At 36.3% G+C, this 24,896-nt stretch overlaps 1 protein-coding gene across 4 annotated transcripts in view; it reads right to left on the bottom strand.

Moving 5' to 3' along the window:
- ANKRD28 (ankyrin repeat domain 28) overlaps positions 1-24,896 on the bottom strand; it is a 196,541-nt gene that overhangs the window by 166,454 nt on the left and 5,191 nt on the right. The window contains exon 1 of one of the 4 annotated variants that reach the window (XM_007087359.2): positions 19,823-19,930. The exons of the other annotated variants lie outside the window; for them this stretch is intronic. Coding sequence (XP_007087421.1) covers positions 19,823-19,824 — 2 coding nt within the window. The 5' untranslated portion in view covers positions 19,825-19,930. Of the gene's footprint in view, positions 1-19,822; positions 19,931-24,896 lie in introns of those variants that run through there. 4 annotated transcript variants of the gene reach the window in all.

Here is a 24,896-nt window from a genome sequence, read left to right on the forward strand (position 1 = left end):
AATAAATAGAAACATAATCTGTGTTCATGAATTGGAAGACTTAATTTTGTTAAAATTTACATAGAGAAATCTACAGATTCAATATAATTCAAAATAATATATTGAATATAATCCCTATCAAAATCCCAACAATGTTTTTTATAGATTAAAAAAAAAAAAATCCATCCTAGGGCGCCTGGGTGGTTCAGTCAGTGAAGTGTCTGACTCTTGATTTCAGCTCAGGTCATAATCTTAAGGTTCCTGGGTTCCAGCCCTGTGTCAGGCTCTGCAGTGACAGTGTGGAGCCTACTTGGGATTTCTCTCTCCCTCTCTCTCTGCCTCTTTCAAAAATAAAATAAATAAATCAATAAATCTTAAAAAAAAAATCCATCCTAGACTCCATATGGATCTCAAGGGACTCTGAATAGCTAGAACAATCTCAAAAAAAATTTTTTTAGAAGTTTCACATGTCCTGATTTCATAACTTTTTACAAAAGCCACAGTAATCAAAACAGTGTGGAATCGGCCATTAAGACATGCAGACGAAAGGAACAGAGCCCGGAAATAAATCCTCCCATACATATATGATCAAATGATTCTAACAAGGGTGCCAAGACCATTCAGTGAAGGAAAGGACAGTCTTTTCAACAAGTGGTGTTGGGAAAACTGCATAACCATAAGCAAAAGAATGAAGTTGGACCCTTACCTCACACCATATACAAAATTTAATTCAAAATGGATCAAAGACTTATACACAAGAGCTAAAATTATGAAAAAATCCTTAGAAGAAAACAGGGGAAAAACTTCATGACAGTGGATTTGGCTATGACAAAAGCACAGGTAACAAAAGAAAAAATAAACTGAACTTAATCAAAATTTAAAATTTTGTGCAGGAAATAGTAAAATTTTCACTAGCAATGGAGTGAAAAAGAAACCTACTGAAAGACAGAACATATCTGCAAATCATGTATCTGATAAGAAGTTAATATCCAGAATATATAAAGAACTCCGACAGTTCAAAAACAGTAACAGCCCAATTAAATAATGGGCAAATGGCAATAAGCACATGAAAAGATGCTCAATATCACTAGTAGGGAAATGCAAATGAAAACCACAAAATACCACTTCATACACATTAGAATGGAAATTACAGAAAAAAAGAAAAAAGAAAATAACAAATGTTGCCAAGGATGCAGAGAAAGTGAAACTCTCATGCATTGTTGGTGAGAATGTAAAATGGTACAGCCATTAATGCACAGATCACAGTACGGTATTTCCTCAAAAATTAAACACTGAATTACCATACGATCCAACAATTATAGTTTTGCAGATATACCCAAAAGAACTGAAAGCAGGAACTGAAACATATTGATATGTACAAGTTCATTATTCACCAAAAGCCAAAAGGACACTTAGGAAATAACCCAAGTGTCCACAGATGGATTAAACAGACACACAAAATGTGGCACATACATACGCTGAAATATTATTCAGCCTTAAAAAGTAAAGATATTTTGGGGTGCCTGAGTGGTTCAGTGGGTTAAGCGTCCAACTTTGGCTCAGGTCATGATCTCACGGTTCGTAAGTTCGAGCCCCATCTTGGGCTCTGTGCTGACAGCTCAGAGCCTGGAGCCTGCTTTGGATTCTGTGTCTCCCTCTCTCTCTGGCTCTCCCCCACTCTCTCTCTCTCTCTCTCTCTCTTTTGGATTGTGTGTCTCCCTCTCTCTCTGGCTCTCCCCCACTCTCTCTCTCTCGCTTTTTCTCACTCTCTCAAAAATAAACATTTAAAAAAAAAAAGTAAAGATATTTTGACATATTCCACAACATGGATAAACCTTGAAGACATTATGTTAAGTAAAATAAGTTAATCACAAAAGGATAGGGCATTTTTTTCCTTCTGCAATTGTCATTTTATTTTATTTTCATTGAGCAATAGAGTCACATCTTTTTAAATAATCAGAACTGTATTAAAAGAGCATAAATTGAGTGACAACTGCATGGGTTAGTCGGTTAAGGATCCGATTAGTGATTTCCGCTCAGGTCATGATCCTGCAGTTTGTGAGATCAAGCTCTACATTGGGCTCCACACTGCCAACACTTGGGATTCTCTCTCCTTCTCTGTCTGCCCACCCCCTGCTTGTGTTTGCTCTCTCTCTCAAAATATATAACCCACACACATACAAAAGGGCAAAAATTGAGAAAGCTCATTCCCACCACTGCCCTCCCACCTTCCTGCCTCTATAATCACTTTTCTTGGTTTCCTGTTGTACCCTTCCAGTGTTCTTATTTATGCAGATACAAGGACGGGGGATTTTTTGACAAACCTCATTTTGTTCAGGGGTGGGGGGTAAAGTGAATGAAAAGATAACATTCAATGTGTATGGAGTTTCATTTTGTGAAGATTAAAAAGTTGCAGAGGAGCTAGATGGTAATGATGGCTGCACAATGTGAATGTATTTAATGTCAATGAATTGTACACCTTAAAATGGTTTAAATGATAAATTTTATATATGTATATTTTACCACAATAAAAAATATAAATAATGTTTTGTTTTTACATAAATAATTTACAGTTTAGGATAATAAGTATTTTTGTTTGATTAATTTTAGAATAAGAATTTTTTTTAACACCTGAGGAAAGAAAATAGTATTGATGGATTCTATTGCACACACACAAAATTTATAAAGACCTGTGCCTCTAAAAATCTCTTGTCACTGTTCAGTTAGAATAGAAAATATAAATCTAAAATGAGAAAGTGGAGAGTATAAAAGAAAAAAAATAACATGGAATTTATACAACAGTACCTGCTTGTTTCCAAAAAGTACACCAGTAATTAGAAAAAATCTACTCCCTTTTTTTTTTTTTTTCAAGAGAAACAGAGACAGCGCAAGTGTGGGGAGGCAGAGAGAGAATCCCAAGTAGGCTCCGTACTACCAGCACAGAGCCTGATGCAGGCTCAAACTAACAAAACTGTGAGATCATGACCTGAGCCAAAATTAAGTCAGATGCTTAACCACTGAGCCACCTAGGTGCTTCAGAAAAAAAAAAATCTTTGTTCCAAGGTGAAACGTGGGGGGGTTTTTTTGTTTGTTTGTTTCTGTTTTGCTTTTTTGAGAGAGAGAGAGAGAGAGAGAGAGAGAGAGAGAGAGAGACAGCGAGTGCACAAGCAGGGTAGGGGCAGAGGGAGACGGTGCAGGGGGGAGAGAATCTCAAGCAGAGCCTAATGTGGAGCTTGATCCTGTGACCAACCATATTATGAACTGAGCCAAAATCAAGAGTTGGACACAACCGACTGAGCCAACCAGGAGCCCCCAAGGCAAGATTTTTTTTAAAAACAGAATTTCCTCACATTTAACTAGTGAAAAACATCCAAGTATACAAATATCGATGTTAGTATTATTTCTACTAGGACTTGAGAAAAAAACAAATTATTATCTTTTCCTAATACTCTAGTTCTTAATCCCTGCTAAGAAATGATTAGGGGTCATAAACCCACGATGAACTAAATAAAGTACTACATATAAAAAAGCATATACTTTTTAATATTTTATATATTTTATAATTAATACTTTATATTAATACTTTATTATACTTTATAATAATAAACTTATTAATATTAAGTTTATTAATATCTGGGGGGGGAACCACTGCCTATAAGTTTTTAACTTGACCCCTGACAAATTTTCCTTCCTGATTTCTTCTGAATCTTCTACAGCTTTGCACACCACACTGCACTTATTCACGGACTTCACAGATATTTCTCAAAGTCTTACCTAAACAAGCCAAACTAACCCTCTACAAAGGTTTAACCAGACCAGGACTTTAAATCAAAGTATTCCTGATTAATGTACAGATTAAAAAAAAAAAAAAATCCATGGAAAGTCTCTTTTCTTCTAAATTACTTTCAGTAAGGTTCTCCCAAATGTTGCCTGAAATAAATTCCATAGTAACCCACCAACAATTCACTCAACCCACAGAGCTTATTTTCAGTGTTTACAGAAACAGAAAACCTGTTATTTCTTTATGGTTAGATAAAGCTATAGTGCATGTCGATAATTAAAATGATTCTATCATAACCCCTTTTCATGAGCATGCAATCTCTTATATGTAAAGTGCTTGCTCAATCTTATCCTGTTTCTCTGAGACTCTCATACAATGCTTTTTCTATAATCATTTGCCTAGAAACTTCTAGAAAATAATTTATTTACCATTTCCTGCAATTCTTTTTGTCATTCTTCCAGATAGAATTCTCCACTCATCTGATCTAGAAATAATACTTTTCTAGCCATATGAAATCAGAATGTAACCATGATAAATTCTATGTATTTTGCACATTAAAAATATACTCAGGTAAAAGTAAAAAGCCAGAACTTTCTGCCAAAGCCCAAGGAATTTAAACCTGCTAGCCTGTGGTAGCCTAACCCCACAAGAGACACAAACTTAGGTTCAACAATATCTATGGGATGAATCTCAGGAAGTCATGTGTTCAAAAAATTTTGGCCTCAACACTCCTTCACACTTTTAAATTACTGAAGAACCTAAAGAGTTTTGTCTGTGAAAGCTATTTATGTTGATGTCTCCTATACTCAAAATTAAAACTGAGAAATTGTTTAAATATTTATTTGAATTCACTTAATACATTACAAATCAATATAAATAACTGTATGAAAGTAAGTTTTAAAAATCAGTAGGAAGAGTGGCACTGTTTTACATTTTTACAAATCACTTTAATGTCTAGCTTCATAGAAAATAGCTGTAGTCTCATATATGCTCTGTGTTCAATCCATGATAAATTATCCTGATTCAAGTAATATGAAGAAAATCTGTACTCATAACTAGACAGAAAATGGTAGCATATTTTAAAAGCCTTTTCAGATAATTATGGGTATCTTCCTTTGATTTTACATCAAAACTTGTCAAGTAGGATCTATTAAAGGCTAGTTGCAATGTGAAATATAAAACTATTATCCACAAACTTTTCATACTTTTCACATGAAATCCATACACTTTGAATGTATCTTTGACCCATGAGTGTTTTTATAACATCACAAATCAGTCCTTAAGAAAATACTATTTCATGGAGTTATTCAGGTCTTCCAACCCTTGACACATTTCATTATCTACAATATCAAAAAGTTACCCTTATTAAAATCATTACTAACATTATCAGAAGTCTTTTAAGTACTGTGAAGTTGCTAAACTCAAGGTGAACAATACAGATTCTCTCTACAGAAAATGAGTTTTCTGATTTCTTTCTGGAAAACTCAAATTTTATTAATAGTAACAAATATTGACAACTCCTTTCCTCGAAATGACGTCTCCTTTGTTCCTTTTCAAGAAAATATTTGCCAAATATCCAACTCTGAATAACCAGTCTGTCAGTTCCTCTTTCAAGTAAAAAGGGATTTATTTCATAGAAAATGCCTAGTTCAGCTGGCAAGTCCATCCCCAAAGTGCTTTTCCTGTGCAGTGCATACCCATTTTACCATACAGATGTTCAAGATTCAAGCATAATAAAATTAAATTATACTTAAAAACATTCTTAAGGGAAATGGGCGGTTTTTGTTTTGTTTTGGTAAACTCTGAGTGCATGGCAGTAAAGGATACACACAACTAGAAAGATTGGTGCCACTGGTGAGATTCCTAAAACAGTTATCAGCAGTTTTACTCACCATGACTTTTGTACCATTAGTTCAAATGTTAACAAAGTAAAAGGGGCACATAATATTTTACTGTTACTATGAGAACAGTTTTGATCTCAGGGACTCCCAGAGGTCCACGAAGCACACTTTGAGAACCACAGATTTATATGTACCAACAGGTCTCTAAGATATAAGATCTAGGTATAAACTACTGATCAATAACAAAACATCCTAAACTAGCCCCCTAAGAATCACTCGGATAGCTGTTTCCAAAGAAAGAAAAAAACAGCAGGCCCAAAGTGTGCAGTAAAGGCTTCACCTTGCAAAAAAAGATTTGGCCTTTCCCCAGCTTCTAGAAGGTAACCTCTAAGCCCTTGGAATGTCCTGTTTGGCAAAAGTGTCTCTGTTTACCTGGAGAACATGGGCCACAACAAATAGTCTAATAATGTGATTTATGGTGAAGGATTTAGGCCATGCAGCATCAGCCTGACCTCTTAAGGGACTGAAGACTATGTGACTGACCCCCAGTAAAAGCCTGGACCCTAAGGCTCAGACAGGGTGGCAACACTCCTAATTGCTAATACTCCATGTAGGTTGTCATACATTGTTGCTGGGGGAAATAAGCACTGTCCACATGACTCCACTGGGAGAGAACAACTAGAAGATCGTATCTGGAACTCACCTAGACTCTGGTCTGTGGGCCTTTACCCATTCCTGGTTTTAATCTATATCCTTTCACTGTAATAAATCATAACCATGAATATAAAAGCTTTGCTGAGTTCTTGGAGTCCTCCTAGCAAATTATTGAAGCTGATAGTGGTCTTAGGGATCTCCCAAACTAGCACAAGGTTAGTTACAATCAAACTCCTGGGTATATAAAAGCCAATTCCACACCTAGAGATTTTTCTACACAAGATACTCAGTTTTGCCCAGGGCCAAAACCTGGTGTGTATGTGTGGACGTACGCACATGCAAGCTCCACAGGCTCCCTAACTGCCAAACTCCAAGGTAACTACCAATGTTTTCTCCAAGCAGCCTGTTTAAAGAACAGCTTCTCAACCTCTGCAACGTTGACATTTCAGAACAAACGATTCATTGTTAGGACTGGATGTCCTGTTCATTGTTGGACATTTAGCAGTACCCGGACTTCTATCCAATATATGCCAGTATTATCCTTTCCCCCTGCCCAGTTATATCAAAAATGTCTCTAGTCATTGTATAATACACCTACCCCTCCTACTGAGAATCACTTTTTTAAAGGAAAATCATCTAGGAAGACTGTCCTTGCCGTTTTTTAATGTTTATTTATTTTGAAAGAGAGCATGCTCGCACATGCATACACAAGCAGGGGAAGGGCAGAGAGAGAGGGAGAGAGAGAATCCCAAGCAGGCTCTGTGCTGACATGGCAGAGCCTGAGGCAGGGCTTGATCTCACAAACCATGAGATCATGACCTGCACCAAAACCAAAAGTCAGATGCTTAACTGACTGAGCCACCCAAGTGCCCCTTCTTTTCGTGCTTTTAAAAAAAGGAATAAATTTCATTTTAGCTCTATCTTCTCATCCTCCTCTAAACTTAATTGTTTGATGATGGAAAGCAATTGTCCATTCTGAGTCTTACCTGCAAACAATACTTGGAAAACAGTTCTAAACTAAACTCTTCCTTCTAGGGAACTCAGTCACAGGTTTCCAATTTCAAGAGTGAAGGATGCCTCTAACAGTGATCTTTTAGTAAAGGTACATATAAATCTTCTGTACTTCATACACATTACTGCACATAAGAGAACGAAGATATAGGCAGTGTTTCTCAACCTTAGGAATGCACTTCAAAATAAGTGGAGATGCTTCTCTTTAAAAATATAGGTACCAGCATCCCATCCCAGATACACCTAATCAGAATCCATTATTAATCCAGCAATTATTTGAGTGTCCACCATATATGCAAAGCATTACTATTAGGTAATGGGGATATGACAATAAATAACAGACAGATATGGTTCTTACTCTCTACAAGCTTGCATTCCAATATAGAGAGAGACAGACCATAAACATGTAAACAAATAAACAGAATTATTTCAGAAAATGCTACAGAGAAATAAAACAGTATAATGGGACCAATTTCCTGCATTCCCACCAATATTAGTCAAGATATTATCGAAGTATTGAATGTGATAGGTAAAAATGTTATTTTTGCATGCTAGTATTTAAGAAAGCCTGTGACATAATTATATGCCTAAACTCCTTGCTATGTAATTGGTGCTGGCCAAAACTGTGGCCCTTATTCTTTGGGAAATTATAAGCTCAGGACTAAACAGATAAGTTTCCTTGTAGTTTCAATTCTAACTTCCATCAGTTAAATGAAAACAGTATATTCGACTCTTGAAAAATATAGTTTATTGACTTTATGAGTAAGGAGAAAAAGAGCTCCTGCATTCCTAAAACCTACTGCAGGCAATAAGTGAGAGTAGTCCAGAAAGAAGGTCGTCTCCTGCACAAGTTATTCAAAGGTGAAAACAAATTGACAAGTTGACAATCACAAGGATAGTTTAGAATAGAATCTGAGAAGACTGGAGAAGGGGACTTATTTTTCCTTTCATTTTATATTTCTGGAAAGAACTGGTAGCAAAAACCTAGAATGAATAAACTTTCTGCTCTTTAATTTTTCCTAACAAGTACTATATAAAAGAAAACTATATAGTGTGTGTGTGTGTGTGTGTGTGCACGCGCGCACCAAATAAGAAAAAGATCAAACACTTCCCTGTCATAGAAAAACTACTAAAAGATACAGCTTAGGTATACCCAGCTTTAAGAATAAAAAGAGAGAGAAGAAAAAAAAAAAAGGTCAGATCCCACAAGATGTTTCTATGTTTCAATATACACTCCATTCCATATACACAAAAGGTAAGCAATCTGTTCATCCTGTAACAGTGGTTCTGAAACTTTGTTTCACAAACTTCACAGACTGCTCCCATGGTTCCTACTCTACAAACTATATTACTCTGTCACAAATCCATAAATATTTTATGACTGCAAGGAAGTAGCTACTTGGATATAAACAGCATTTAATTGCTCAAAAGAACAAAGAAGGAATTCCAGAGAAAAAGGCAGATTTACTTTCCTCTTACAGCCCACGGTTTGTCACTGCCATCTCTAAACAAGCATTCAGAATCCAGTCTTTGCAAAGTCCTTTCCTCAAGGCTCAAGTATGACATAAGAATTCTACATAAAATCTTCCAATAGTTGCTCCCCACAGCTATAAGGTTCAAGTTCCATAGCTTAGAACATAAGATACTCCAGGAATTGACCCCTACATACTTCCCCACTCCAGCCTCATCTCCTGCCAACCTTTCACAATCCTCACTCAACTAATACCAGTGTGTAAGATAAGGCATATGAGTCTCCAACTGAAAAGATGGGAGAGGGGCTCACTAATACTTACATGTATTCTTTGAAAGATATAGATGTAAGCCAAATACTAAAGGAAGTTATTCAGGATGAAAGGAAGTGATAACAGATAGTAATTCAGAATCCATATGAAAAATAAACATTGGCACAGATGATTACAAGTAAAGGAAAAATGGCTATAAATACATTAAAAATAAATGTTTTACTATATTGATTTAAAAAGTAACCGTATAAAACAATTATAAAATTGTATTATTAGGCTTATAACATATAAAGATGTAGCATCTCTGACAATAATAACACAAAAAGGAAAAAGGGAATGAAGCTACACTGGAGGAAGGAAATGACGCCAGAAGGTAACTCAAATCCACAAGAAGAAACAGAGATCAGAAATGGTAAACACAATGTGTAAAATACATTTACAAAAGACTATAAATATTTTACTCTTTTCTTCTCTTCTTTAAAAGACATACATTGTTGGGGCACCTGGGTGGCTCAGTTAAGTGTCCAATTTTGGCTCAGGTTATGATCTCACAGCTCCTGAGCCCAAGCCCCACATCAGGTTCTATGGTGACAGCTCAGAGCCTGGAGCTTGCCTCCAATCGTGTCTCCTTCTCTCTCTGCTCCTCCCCCACACATTCTGTCTCTCAAAAATAAACATTAAAAAAACCTTGAAAGACATACATTGTTAAAAAAATAATAAAAACATAAAAGACATATATTGTTTAAAGCAATAATTAAAACACTGTATTGTCCACTTTATTACATAAGTGAACTTATTATATACTGAGCATAATTAGTATTAATCTGAAGTAGACTGTGATAAATTCTAAGGTATGCTGTAATCCCTAAAACAAACACTAAGAAAGGTATAAAATCATTATTGCAGTATATGCTAACTTGGATGTAAATTATGAGTATTTTTAAAAAAAGGATTGGGAAAAAAAAGGAAAGTATAATTTTAAAAAGTTATAAAATTTAAATGCTAAAAAGAAAACACAAAGGTGATAAAAGAGAAACAAAAAAAATACATGAGGTATACAAAAACCGAAAATCAAAATGGGAGATGCAAACGCAACTATTTCAAAAATAATATGAAACAGGAAAGGATTAAAGAGTCCATTAAAAAGACATATCTGTTACATGGATAAAAAAGCAATACCCAAATATATGCCATCTACAAGATACATTTTAGATTCAAAGGCACAAATATATTAAAAGGATGGAAAAAGATATAACATGCAAACAATAACATCAGAACTGGAGTAGCTCAAAAAATATCTGACAAAATAGACTTCAGTAAAAAAAAAAAAAAAAAAAAAAAAAAAAAAAAAAAAAAGTTGCTTGAGACAAAGAGGGCTTTTTTTTTTTTCCAAAGAGGGTTATTTTATAATATTAAAAGCATCAATTTAACAGGAAGATATAGTAAATGTAAACATATTCACCTAACAAAATAACCCAAAATAAGGTAAGCAAAAAATGAAAGAGATGAAGGAAGACATAGGCAATTAAACAATAGAACAAGTAAACAGGAAATCAGGAAGAATACTGAATTTAAACAACACTATTAACCAACTTGACCTTACCAACATATGTGGAAGGCTCTACCCAGCAACAGCAGAATTCACATTCTTCTCAAGCATGCACAGAACATTCTTTTTGATACATCATATGCTAGGTCCATAAAACAAATCTCAAATTTAAAAAATTGAAATGAAAATCAAAACCACAATGAAGTATCTCATACCAGTCAGAAAAGGCCAGTATCAAAAAGACAAGAGGGGCACCTGGGTGGCTCAGTCAGTTAAGCTTCTGACTTCAACTCAGGTCATGATCTCACGGTTCACAGGTTTGAGCCCTGCATCAGGCTCTCTGGGGTCAGTGTGGAGGCTCTTAGGATCTTCTGTCCCCCTCTCACTCTACCCGCCCCCCCCCCACTTGCTCTTGCAAGCCCATGCGTACAGGCTGTCTCTCTCACCCACACCCACACTCACAAATAAACAAACATTAAAAAAAAAAAAGATGATAAGAAATAACCAGTTTGGGCAAGGATGTGGGGAAAAGGGAACTCTTGCACACTACTGATAGAAATGTAAATTGGTGCACCCACTGTGGAAAAGAGAATGGAAGTTCCTCAAAAAATTTAAACAGAAATACCACAGGATCCAGTAATTCCATTACTGGGTATTTACCCCCCTCAAAATGAAAACACTAACCTGAAAAGACATACACACCCCTGTTTTTATTGCTGCATTATTTACAGTAACCAAGATACGGAAGTAACCTAGGATAAAGAAGATGTGGCATATATACAAAATGGAATATTACTCAGCCATAAAAAGAGTAAGATCTTGTCATTTGTGACAACATGGATGGATCTAGAGTGTGTTATACAAGGTGAAATAAGTCAAAGACAAATACTATATGATTTCATTGTATGTGGAATCTCAAACAAAGAAACAGAAACAAGAAACAGACTCATGAATACAGAGAACAAAGTGATGGATGCCAAAGGGAATGGGGGATGGGCACAATAGGTAAAGAGGACTGAGAAGTACAGACTTCCAGTTATAAAAGAAGTAAGTCACAGAAATAAAAAAATGCAGCATAGGGAAAATAGTCAATAACACTATAATAATGTTGTATAGTGAAAGATGGTGACCACACTTAACACGGTGAGCACTGAGTTACGTATAGAATTTTTATTTATTTATTTTTTTAATTTTTTTAATGTTTATTTTTGAGACAGAGAAAGACAGCATGAATGGGGAAGGGTCAGAGAGAGAGGGAGACACAGAATCTGAAACAGGCTCTGGACTCTGAGCTTTCAGCACAGAGCCCGACGTGGGGCTCAAACTCACGGACCGCAAGATCATGACCTGAGCCGAAGTTGGACGCTTAACCAACTGAGCCACCCAGGCGGCCCCGCATAGAATTTTTAAATCACAATGTTGTATACCTGAAATTAATAGAATACTATATGTCAACTATACTTCAATAATAAAAATTTTTTTAAAAAGTATGTAACTTATCTTACTCATTATTCTGGTATGGATTATAATTCAAATAATGATGTTGGATTTCTTAGTTAAATAAATTGTTATAAAAATGTGGGAAAAAATGATATGAAGAATACAAAAAATATTCCTCAATCACAATGGAATTAGAAAAAAAAAGAGAAAGAAACTTGGGAAATCCATAAATGTCTGGATATTAAATGAAACACTTTTTTTAATTTTTTTTTTTAACGTTTATTTATTTTTGAGAGAGAGAGAGACACAGCATGAACGGGGGAGGGTCAGAGAGAGAGGAAGACACAGAATCCGAAACAGGCTCCAGGCTCTGAGCTGTCAGCACAGAGCCCGACGCGAGGCTCAAACTCATGTACCGTGAGATCATGACCTGAGCCAAAGTTGGACGCTCAACCGACTGAGCCACCCAGGCGCCCCTAAATGAGACACTTCTAAATAACCTACAGGTCAAAGACAAAAATCTCAAGATTCTAAGCTAAATGAAAACAAAAACAAAACAGGGGCGCCTGGGTGGCTCAGTCAGGTAAGCATCTGACTTCAGCTGAGGTCATGATCGTACAGCTCAGCTTGTGAGTTCAAGCCCAGTCAGGTCTGTGTTAACAGCTCAGAGCCTGAAGCCTGCTTCAGACTCTCTGTCTCCCCCCTCTACGCTACTTCCACTTGTGCTCTGTCTCTCTCTCTCTCAAAAATAAACATTAAAAAATTTTTAATAAAAAAAAAATATATCAAAACTCCTAGGAAGTTTACAGCTGCACACAGCAATATTAGAAAGACCTCAAGTAAGCTTCCATCTTAAGAAATTAGAAAAAAAGCAAACCAAACCCAAAACAAGCAGAAGGAAAGAAACTGTAAATATTAGAAGGAAAATCAATACCATAGAAAAGATAAAAATCAAAACCCAAAATTGGTTCTTTGAAAAGACAAACAAAATTAACAAACCTTTAGCTAGGCTGACCAGTTAAAGAATGGAGACAAATAACTAAAGTCAGACATGAAAAGGGGTACAAAACTATCAACCTCAGGTAAATTAAAAAGTTTATAAAGGAATACTATGAACAACTCTATGCCAAATTAGATAAAATGAGCAAATTCCCTAAAAAAACACAAATTACCTAAACTTAAAAATAAAAAATCTGAATAGACCTACAAGACTGAATTAGTAATTTAAAAGCTTACCACAAAGAAAAGTTCTTGCCTACACAACTTCATGACTGAATTATGTCAAATATTTAAATTAAAAATTATACTAGTCCTTCACAAACTCTTCTAAAAAAAGTTCCTAAATCTTTGGAATTTCCAGTGCTGTGAGCTATAAGTCTTTTGTTATGTTAAGTGACTTTTGGAAACCACCTCAAGATAACCAACCAAGGTGATCAGAGGGTTGTAACTTTCAGTCCACCAGCATCCCTACCCCTACCCCTGACTTCTAGGGAGGAGAGAGGGGCTGGAAATTCAATCATCAATGATTTAGTCAATTGTGCCCATGTAACAAAGCCTCCATTAAAAGCCAAAAGGATGGGGTTCAGAGAGCTTCTAGGTTGGTGAACACATTAAGATTGGGGGAGAGTGGCATACCCAGAGAGCACAGAGGCTCCATGCCCCTTCCCACATACCTTGCCCTATGCATCTCTTCCATCTGGCTGTTTCTTAGTTATATCCTTTTGTAATAAACCAGTAATCTAGCTAGTAAAATGTTTCTTTGAGTTCTGTGAGCCACTCTAACAAATTACTTGGGAACTTAAAATTTATAGTCAGTCAGAAGCACAGGTGATAACCTGGATTTGCAACTGGCATCAGTAGGGGAAGGGGGGTGCGTCTTGTGGGACTAAGTCCTTAACCTATGGAATCTGATGCTTTCTCCAGGTCAACAGTGTCAAAATTGAGTTGAATTGTAGGACACCCATCTGGTGTCATTAGTGTGACAAGTGTGGTAATGGTATGAGAATAAGAGAGCAACACTAGGAGAAGAACTGATGTTTTCCAAAACAGGTTATCTTTTTGGGTGATGGAAATGTTCTAAAACTGGATTGTGGTGCTGAGTGCAAACTCTTTAAATTTACTAAAAGAACTGAACTGTGCTCTTAAAACAGATGAATTTTATAGTATGTAAATTATACCTTAAAAATTGTTTTTAAAAAAGGAACCACTGGTCTAACCAATTGCCAGGTCCTTGAATCCAACTTGAAAGGTTGATCAGCCACACAGGATCCTTACTATAGACAACAGAACAAAAAATGACTGAATTATAGCTGGAGAGAACTGAATTGGGTAAAAAGGAAGATTTTCCAACAGGGTGCTTAGGGACACTGGAATGTGGAACCAATGACAATTATACAAAATCAGCACATTTTACAATCAATGTGGTTCAGAGAGAAGACTACCTGAAGGGTGGGTCAGATTTGTCTCCAGGAATAATAATAAAAGGATACTCTTTCTAAAATATTACATGTAATTAACCTTAACAAAGGACAATGAAAAGGAAAATGTTTTCACTATTCTAATCAAAAAATTTCAACTCAAATGACCTTGACTTACTGCTTTACAATGAAGTAAGCAATATTTTAAAAGTTATATTATAACATATGGCATACTCAAACATAAGTAACACTTGTTAAGGCCGAATTCTACAAGGGGTATTGCTTACTTGGTTTTGCACAATCTGAGTATTAGAATCTTGATTAACAGGTAGTGTCCATCCAGACACCAATATATAGCAATGTGTGAGAGCAGGGAGAGAAAGTGAAAAAATATGAAAAAATAAGAAATAATACATTTAAATCACAGATGAGGATATGACTAGGATTACAGCAGAAAAAAATGCTCTGAGAAAGAAAAACGTATATTCATTTCTCTCAGCCAAAATAAGAAAAAGAAGATAGAGGGGAAAAAGCAAAGTGCAGAAATAAAGCATGTGCAATAAGGAGGGAGATCCATAAGAAAGCTTCCATGGGTAAGGAGACTTCTCTTAGTAAATTAGGAGACACAACTATGTGTTAAAATGGAGAAGTTAGAAATGAAGATTAATGGACACAGAAAAGAAATGATAAGGATTAAGCAGCTTTGAAGGTGCAACTGAAGTTGGATATCAGCAAACTGGAGTGTATTCAACTTGGGTTCCTTACTTTCCTCACCAATTTTAGTGGTCCCAAAGCTAAAATAAGAGAATATATACTGTAGAAGTAATTGATTAGTTGACTGAGAAAGTCAAGGGAATACAGGAATTTAAGTTGTTTGGTTAAGTGATCATTAATTGAGCTACTACATACTACATGCTTTATCAACATACCCACAATTCTCACAATTAAATGAAGATATCGCCATGCCATTTTACTTCATTCAGAAAGTAGAAACAACCCAATACAGCAATAAAAAGAAATGAACTTCTGATACATGCTACGGTATGAATGAACTTGAAAACCTTATAAGTGAAAGAAGCCAATCATAACAGATAACATATTTTATGACTCTACTTATATCAAGTGTCCAGAATAAGCAAATGCATATAAACAGAAAGGAGATTAGTGGTTGCCTAAGACTAAGGGCAGGGCAGGGCAGGGGGAAGGGAGTAGGTGGGGATTTAGGAGGAATGGGGTGACTGCTGGGTATGGGGCTTCTTTCTGAGGCGACAAAAATGTTAAAAAATTAAGACTACAGTGATGGTTGCACAACCCTGTGAATTTACTTAAAAAAAAAGAAAGAAAAAAACAACAACACTGCTCTGTATATTTTAAATGGGTGTATTTTGTGGTATGTCAATTATATCTCAAAAAAGATGTTAAAACAACCAACCAACCAAACTCAGGCTCAGATTTAGCTTCTTTGCCCGAGGTCATCACACAGTAAGACAAAGGTAGAGCTGCCCAGATCACTCAAGCCAAAGTCATCTTCAGTACAATAGTAGCTACCATTTAGCAAATACTAACTATGTATTAGAGTTTTTATACACTCTCATCTTAATTCATTAACTCTGTGAGACAGACACTATTATCTCCCTTTTTAGGTGAGAAAGCTCAAATTCAAGTGAAATAACTGGCCCAAGGTCACAGAGGTGATAAATTAATGAGCCAGAATTAAAAGCATGTATTCTACCATTTCAGACATTCAATTAAGATTATCATCAGTGTTTGCCATATCCATGCATGGTGACATCCACTATTATTTACTTAACATTTTTCTTAAAGTCATTTGCTTCCCTTGCCTGACACAGCTGCAGGGAAGAATGGAGCTACAAGGTAAAAGGTGACACTGGGGCTAAAGACAGGAGTATAAAACCTAGAGGACAGGACATAAGACTGACATGATAACAGCATTAAGGGAAGAAACTGCAGGGAAAGTTCCCACTGAGAAACAAGGCTTGCTGAGGAAAGGATCCAGCCTGAGAAGGGTGTGGGAGGGGGAAAAATGGACAAGTTGTAAAAGGCAGAAGACAGACGAAGAGGAAGAGACTAAGTTTGTAGTTGAGGTTCAAGAGGCAGGGTCAAAAAGGATTAAAAGAAAGGAGGTAGAGGTGGAAAAACAGAAATGAAAGCAGCAAGATGGTTAGGAATGGGGTGATAGTTGAAGGGAGGAGGGAAGCGTGTTGAAGAGGACAAAATGAAACCTACAGAACAGTTACCACGAAAGGCTGCAATGGAGTGAGCTGGGAGATTTCCGAATAGGCAAGAGGAAAGTGAGAACGAAGCAGGATACCAGGAAATACTCATGAGTCTGGATTGGAACCAAGGAAGCATCAGTCAACATCTGGTAATCAAAGTAGACAGGTCACCCACAATAAATCTCAAGTAAAAGTTGTCCCATGCTTCAGAAAACACTACCCTAACCAGTACTGCTCAAACCAGGAGGTCAAAGCTTCTCATTAGGCCAGTTTGTGGCCAAATCAAACCCAGTGGACTAGGTAAAGCAGGTTCCAATACAGCAAAGCTCAGGTTCACTAGGGTGAGGAAGTAAGAGAACCAACAACGAAAGAAGCTGCTGTAGTCAGAGAAAAGAAATTCCATGTTCAAAACTGTGGCTCCAAGATGCTGAAGAAACTACAAGGTGAGCTGGTAAAAAAGTTCATTTGACTTCATAATGGAATCTTATAGTCTAATAGAAGTCTTAAAAAGTAGAAATTGCTGGTAAGGAAAACAAAATACAAATAGGTTGTTTAGTGACATTTTAAAAGCAGTAATTCAACAGCCAAAACAAAGGAGTTTCTAAAGCCAATAATGCACCAGGACATCCAAAATAATCCATGTGTTACTGACCATCTATAATAGCCGAACAGCCAGTATGTCTACACTTAAGGTGATATATACAATTTCAGCTTTATGGTAAAAGATAAACTGAAGGATAATTTGTTTTATTAACAGACTCTATATTTAAAGTAATTTACCCTAAGTTTCATTAAAATAGAAAAGTTACTCTCTTAAAAAATTTTTTTAATGTTTATTTATTTTGAGAGAGAGTGTGTGTGTGTGAACAGAGGAGAGGCAGAGAGAGAGGGAGAGACAGAGAATCCCAGGCAGGCTCCACACTTTCAGCGCAGAGCCCGATGTGGGGTTCGAACCCAAGAACCATGAGATCATGACCTGAGCCAAAATCAAGAGTCAGACGCTGAACTGACTGAGCCACCCAGGCACCTTGAAAAGTTGCTCACTATTAAATGAGTGGATTAACCATTATTTAACATGTATACAATGTTCCAGAACATTTCTATAGTACATCTATACTGTATTCACTTACACCTTTTGATGTTTCTAAATTGGGAAATACTCCTACCAGGTTCCTTCTCCCTGTCCCTGCTACAATATCAAATGAGAAGGTCTGAAAGGTTATAGCCCTTTGGCTTCATCTATTGAAGTCCTTTGATTTCAGACATCTTCTCTGTATGAATCATTCAAGCTCTAACAGACATGCTAGTTGTTAACTACCTGCCTATACCCTGGATTAGGCTACTTATTGGATCTACATGATAAATACTACATATGCTATTCTGATCTATTCATCTGATTTCAACTCCACTGCTCACTCCTGATGCTGCAGTTTGCTTTTACATCCCTTAAAAACCAGGTGTTTTCAACCCTCAAGTTCAACTCCTTTTCTTCAGGACGTGGTCGTTGCTTGCCTAGCTGTTTTTAGTTCTCCCAGAGACACTCTTCTCACCCTTGGCATGACCCAGTGTAACACTTTGGAACTACACACTGCCTAGCATGTAAGCTTTCAAAAACTGGAGGAAGTCTCTCACCATTCAGAGAACTAGTCAATATAGAAGGCTCTTGTTTACCTATTTACACACACACACACACACACACACACACACACTCTTTCAAAGTCCTGTTTGAATTATCTGACTTTTTCCTAATTTACACTAATAAGAATACAACACTAATAGTAAGTAGGTCCTTTCTGACTTTCACCATTTCTAATCAGAAAGTTCCCTCAAAAAGACAACATATAGTATTTCTTTAAGAACAAGACAAAGCAAAAAACAACAACAAAAAAAACAACTTTAGTTAACTCCAGGAAAAGTTTAACAATATAATCTGCATCAAGACTAAGATTTGCAGTTCTCTAAATAAAGTATTCTATTCTTTCCTGGTGGTAGAGATTAAGAAAATATATATACACATGGGGTGCCTGGATGGCTCAGTCTAAGGTTAAGCATCTGGCTCTTGGTCGCAGCTCAGGTCAGGATCTCACAGTTTCATGGGTTCAAGCCCCGAGTCAGGCTCTGCACTGGCAGTGTGGAGGCTTCTTGGGATTCTCTCTCTCCCTCTTTTCTTTCCCTGCCCCTACCATATTCACGCTGTCTCTCTCTCAAACTAAATAAACTTAAAAAGAAAGAAAGAAAGAAAGAAAGAAAGAAAGAAAGAAAGAAAGAAAGAAAGAAGAAAAGAAAAGGGCACCTGGGTGGGTGGCTCACTCAGTTAAGCATCTGACTTTGGCTCAGGTCATATCTCGCAATTCAGGAGTTCAAGCCCTGCATGGGCTCTGTGCTGACCACTTAGAACCTGGAGCTTGCTTCAGATTCTGTGTCTCCCTCTCTCTGCCCCTCCCCTGCTCACACTCTGTCTCTCTTTCTCTCAAAAATTGACAAACATTAAAGAAAATTGAAAAAAAAAAAGGAAAGAAAAAATATACACTCAAATAAAATACCCACATGTAACACAAACCTACCAAAATTGACTTGTATTATTTGTCCCTCTAAAAGGATATTTTATATAGGCTATGTATGGCTCTTATCTACCAACAAGAAGAGAGAACAAGATTACAAAAGGAACATGGGTAAATAAAATCCCATTAAAATAACTTTGAGGACCCCCAACTCCACAACTGGGTTCAATCTGCCGTTTCTCCCTTGATGCTCTCAAAGCACACGTAAGATAATTGCCCTTATCTAATTCCATCTTATCCCATACTAGAAGACAGAGACCATGTTTTATACACAGCTGTATCCCTAGTATCAAGGGCCAGCACATAGCAGGCATACAAATGTTTGTTAGATAATAAAATAATCAGGATGTTAATTATAATCATTTCCATGAAAATTTTTACAAAGAAAACACAATATTAATGTATAAGGTCTGGAAGTCAATAGCTGAAGACTAACTTACCATATAAACGAGTTTTAAAATGCAAAACAGTATAAACCAAGGGCAATGGATCCCAAAACAGAATTTGTGGTTAATAAGCTAAGGAGGTATACTGACTAAAGTAACAATGGATGTTATAATAGATAAATCCCAAAGTGTGACATAATAGCTTATTTTTATTTCATGCTTACATGAAGTCCAAAAATCCATGTTAATGATCAGCTGTGGGCATGAGGAGGCTGGAGATGACCCAGGCTGACAGAAGTTCAGCATCCTTGGACCCATCAATTCCAAAGTTGCTTTGGCAGACAACACCCAGCCAGCAGGAGAGAGGAGAAGAGAGAAGAGAGGATTGTTCAAGAAAGGTTTGTATTTGCCAGGTCTGAAGAAACACTCAACACTTCTGCTTAATTTCCTATGGCCATATCTCAATCATATGGCCATCCCAAATGCAAGAGGGGCTGGAAAATATAAGTTAGCTGGGATCCAAGAGAAAAGGAAACAAGCTTGGTGAAGAGCAAACCACTCTTTTTACCTTAAGAGGTTTTACAATATAGATTCTGGGACATTACCCCAGGTGATTCTTATTCAGTATGTCTAGTAGGACACTAAAATCCTGTATTAAAGCTGGCCAACTGATTTTGATGTATGCCCAACTTAGGAATTACTGGCTTAGGAAGTAAACAAATTGGGGCAAATAGGAAAAATATTTCCACGGAAAGTTTACAACAATGTGCTGGATAAAAAGAAACCTGAAAAGTGATGAAAAAATCGAGACTTTGTGCCTAAGAGAACAACACAGGTACAACTTGGAAAATTCCTCCCTCCTCTGGCCTGTGATCAGTCTCTCAAGGCTCTCTTCCTAACTCTGGTAGCTTCTTCTCAGGCTTCCTTTCCTCCACGCATTCCATATTCCCCATTATACTCTCCTAGGCCATGAACTTTTCCCATTAAGTGATCTCATTCACCTCTATTACTACTGAAAACACTTTTCTCTGAGCCCAGCCTCACATTTAACTGCCTCCTATAACAACTTTCCCAATTAACTGTTCTACTAGGACCTAAACGTATATAAAACTGAATTCATCTCACCCTCAAGCCAACTCCTCTTCTTGCATACCCTACCCACGTAGGCTCCCTAGTCAAAACCCTATGAATCAGACAAGTTGGACTTCATAATTAAAAGCTTTTGTGCTTCAAAGAATACTAACAAGCAAGCAGAAAGACAGCCTACAGAATGGGAGAAATTTTTTGCAAATCATATATCTGATAAGGGACTTGTATCTAAAATATTTAAAGAACTCCAACTCAACAATAAAAAGACAAATAGCCCAATTTAAAAAACTGGGCAAAGGCTATGATGAAAAGATGCCCAACATTATTAGCCATCAGGGAAATACAAATCAAAACCACAAGGAGATACCATGACTAAACAATGAAAGAAGATAAACAATAATAAGCATTATTGAGGATATGGAGAAACTGGAACCCTCATGCACTGCTGGTGGGAATGTAAAATGGTGCAGCCACTCTTGGAAAATGGTCTGGCAGTTCCTTAAAAGGCTATAGAGTTCCCATATGACCCAACTAGTCCATTCTAAGCACCAAGAGAAATGAAAACTTTTGTCCACATAAAAACATTTGTACACAAATGTTCTCGCAGTATCATTCATACTAGCCAAAAAGTGAGAATAATCCAAGTGCCTATTAACTACTGAATGGATAGGTAAAACGTGGTATGATACAATGTAATATTATATTATTCAGCAATAAAAATACTGACACATGCTACAATACAGATGAGCCTTACAAACATGCTAACTAAAATAGGTAAATATATAGAGACAGAAAATAGACAGACTAGCAGTTGTCTATGGCTACGAAGGATGGGGGGTTGAGGGAATGATAGTTTAGGGATAAGAGGTTTCTTTTCAGTATGACTAGAAATGATCTAAAATTGATTGAGGTGATGCTTATACAGCTCTGTGAATATACTAAAAATCACCGAACTGTACAACTTAAATTGGTGTGAATTATATTGCAGTAAAGCTGTTTAAAAAAGAAAAGGCTATCAAACTTTTTAATCCAGAAAATGATGCAAGAGAAAAGGCTGCCTCTCCAGACTAATTTATACTTCCTATTATAAGATACAAAGCTTGGGGGGGGGGGGGGGGGGGAGGGGCTGGTACCTTAGGTAACAAGAAATAAAGTTAAATGTAGTAATAAACTATAATAATTCTCATTCTAGGCTTCTGAACAAGTAGATATTTCATAAGCAACTGCTTTCTGATTTTCCTTTTTAAATATTTTAACTGTCACATGCTGTATGTTTTGATATTATCTGTGTTCTTAAATCCTTAAGAGTAGAAAAGATATACCTTTAAGTTTATAATAAATTTAAATAAACCATCACCAATTAAGAAGTTGAACTTAAATTTACTAGGCAAAGTGAACTTTTCACTAAAGTTGTGGGAGTAGTAGTTCTACCCAGACTTTGCCTTGCATGCCAATCAGTATACACAGAGAAGAATTCTTCATTCTTTTCAATTTTAATGTTAATTTTTGTTTTTAAAGAGAGAGTGAGCGTGCACACAAGTGGGGGGAGGGGTTGAGGGAAAGAGAGAGAGAATCCCAAGCAAGCTCCACGCTCAGCCTGACACAAGGCTCAATCACCCAACCCTGGGATCATGACTTGAGCCAAAATCAAGAGTTGTATACTCAACTGACTGAGCCACCCAGGTGCATCCAGAAGAATCATTTTTTAAAAAACCAGTATCATATAAGGAAGGTGGATGAATCACTTAACTAAGAACTGGGACCAAGGAGCAGGAGTAGAAATTAAACTTGAAGTATTTGAGTACCTTTAACCATTGTATACTAATGTACCGTTACATTTTAAAACATTACTGGTTAAAGTAACTGGAGATTTCATTAATATTTGCTTTAAATGAGAAGCACTGTATAACTATATGATTCAGTATCACTGTGTGTGTTTGATGTGAACTGTCCACAGAATACAATCTCCAGAACAAAAAGACTTTACCCTAATATATTCTTCCCAGGCACAAAACTGTCTCCATGAGCGTCTCACTTCAACCCAGGTTGAGTGTATTCACTGAATACTAATTTTACATTAGACTAGAAAAATAAAAAGGAAATAAGATACAATACTGGAAAGAAAACCTAATACAACCCAAATTTAACCACTTGGATTATCTGCTCTTTTTTACCACCATAATCAACATTAATTGCATTTTCATATTTAATTTACCCTAGTGGAACTATGCAACAAAAAACTGTCAGGTGTCATATAAGACACTCTTAATTGTATACTTATGTGAGCCATTAATATAGCTATGAGGATCCTTTAAAGATATACTCATTCCCATTCAAACTTCTGCTTATTACTTAATGTGCTTGGCTTGCACTAAAATGTTTTACGTATGTTCTGAATGATAGCAGTAGCCACCTAACTGGTCTTGGGTGTTCCTGTTTGTCTTCTGTAATCCACTCTTCTAAAACCCATAACATAGTGGCTATTTAACTTGTGGGTGTTGTGGACTCCTCACAGGTTCTAATAAAAGTTATGACACCTCTTAAGTACATATATGCATATTCCTCCAGAAGCCCTTCACAGACCTTAGATTAAGAAAGCCCACCTATTAGAACTTCCCTCAACTACCAATCAAGTCCAAACTTCTTAATATCTTGTATTCAAAGTACTTCACAATGTAGTCACTGTTAGTTTAGCTGATCTATCTCCCATCCTTTCCAACTACCCACACCAATCAGATCTATCTCCTCAGTACCCCAGCACAGATAGATATACTGTATTCTTTTTTTGGCCTGTCTTCATAGCTCTCTCTTGTTGCTTTCCTTCAAAGTATTTGCTTTCAACAAATCCTTCCTGTGAACCTCAAATACTTCCCTTGCCATAAAAGTTTCCTTCCACCTACAACCAGATCACCTGATCCTTTCTGAATTCTGAAACATGTTATCTACATCTTTTATGTTCTACAACTTTACATGTTCTATTACTATACAAGGCATCAAAAACCCAGTAAACACAAGACACACTTACTTTTTAACTGTTAGATACATGTCCAAATAACATGCTCCATATGCTTTCTTCAACCTCTATAAACCCTTTCAGGTGAAGTGTTTCAGATACTGTGCATTTATGTATCATTTCTCCTTTTCTAGCCAATAAGACTTTTAAGGGCAGAGATGGTGGCTACTGTACCTTTGTGTGCCCCAAAGTCTCCAACACAAAGCAAGGGAACACTCAATAGAGAATACTTGGATATATAAGCATTCAGTGTTTTTCATGCATTTCACATATTCTGTACCCCTAATTATAAGTTTTTTTTTAGGATCTTTTTTTTTCGACTGAAAGGTCAAAAAATGCTCTACCCTAAGTAGATACTTGATCAAGTGAGAGCATACTAACTATCCAAAACAGCAGTCAAATTATTCTCACCCATTCAATATCTATTTATTGATATATGCTAACCCTGCTCAAAAAAAAAAAAAAACCCTTCAACATAACAAGAATCCTTACCTAATGACCATTAACCCAAAAGAGAACACAAAGATGGCTCCTACACAAAAATAATCCAAATATAAAAACTATTATCCTTTAGTGCTACTGCAAACAAAGTCTAACTCCAGTTTTAAAACAAATTCAAAAAATAGAAACAAACATCCCAGATTATACATGTGCACACTACAAGAAGCAATAAAACAACATAAAAGTATAGAAATTTTTAAAAGAAACTCTTTAATATGATAAAAATTTTATGAACTGATTCATACTACATGAATGGATGACCTTAAAGATACTATACTAAAAGAAGTCAGACATAAAAAGTCACATGTTGTATAATTTCACTTGTATGAATATCCAGAATAGGCAACTTCATAAAGACAGAAAGTAGTAAATCAGCACTCCCCAGGGGCTAGAGGTAAGGGAAAATGGGGAGTAACTGCTAATGGCTACACAATTTTGCAACTATACTAAAATCTACTGAATTGCACACTTTTCTGGGGGTGTTACTTATTGAATGTTTTTTTAAAATTGAAGTACAGCTGACACACAATGTTACACTGGTTTCAGATATACAGCATAGCAACTCAACAACTCTATTCATTATGCTATGATCATCACAAGTGCAGCTACCATTACAATGATGGTACTGTGATATACTATTATATACTACTGACTGTATTTCTTATGCTGTATGAAAATCCCTGTAGCTTATGCAT

Source organism: Panthera tigris, chromosome C2, assembly GCF_018350195.1.
Source record: "Panthera tigris isolate Pti1 chromosome C2, P.tigris_Pti1_mat1.1, whole genome shotgun sequence".
Classification (NCBI taxonomy): domain Eukaryota; kingdom Metazoa; phylum Chordata; class Mammalia; order Carnivora; family Felidae; genus Panthera; species Panthera tigris.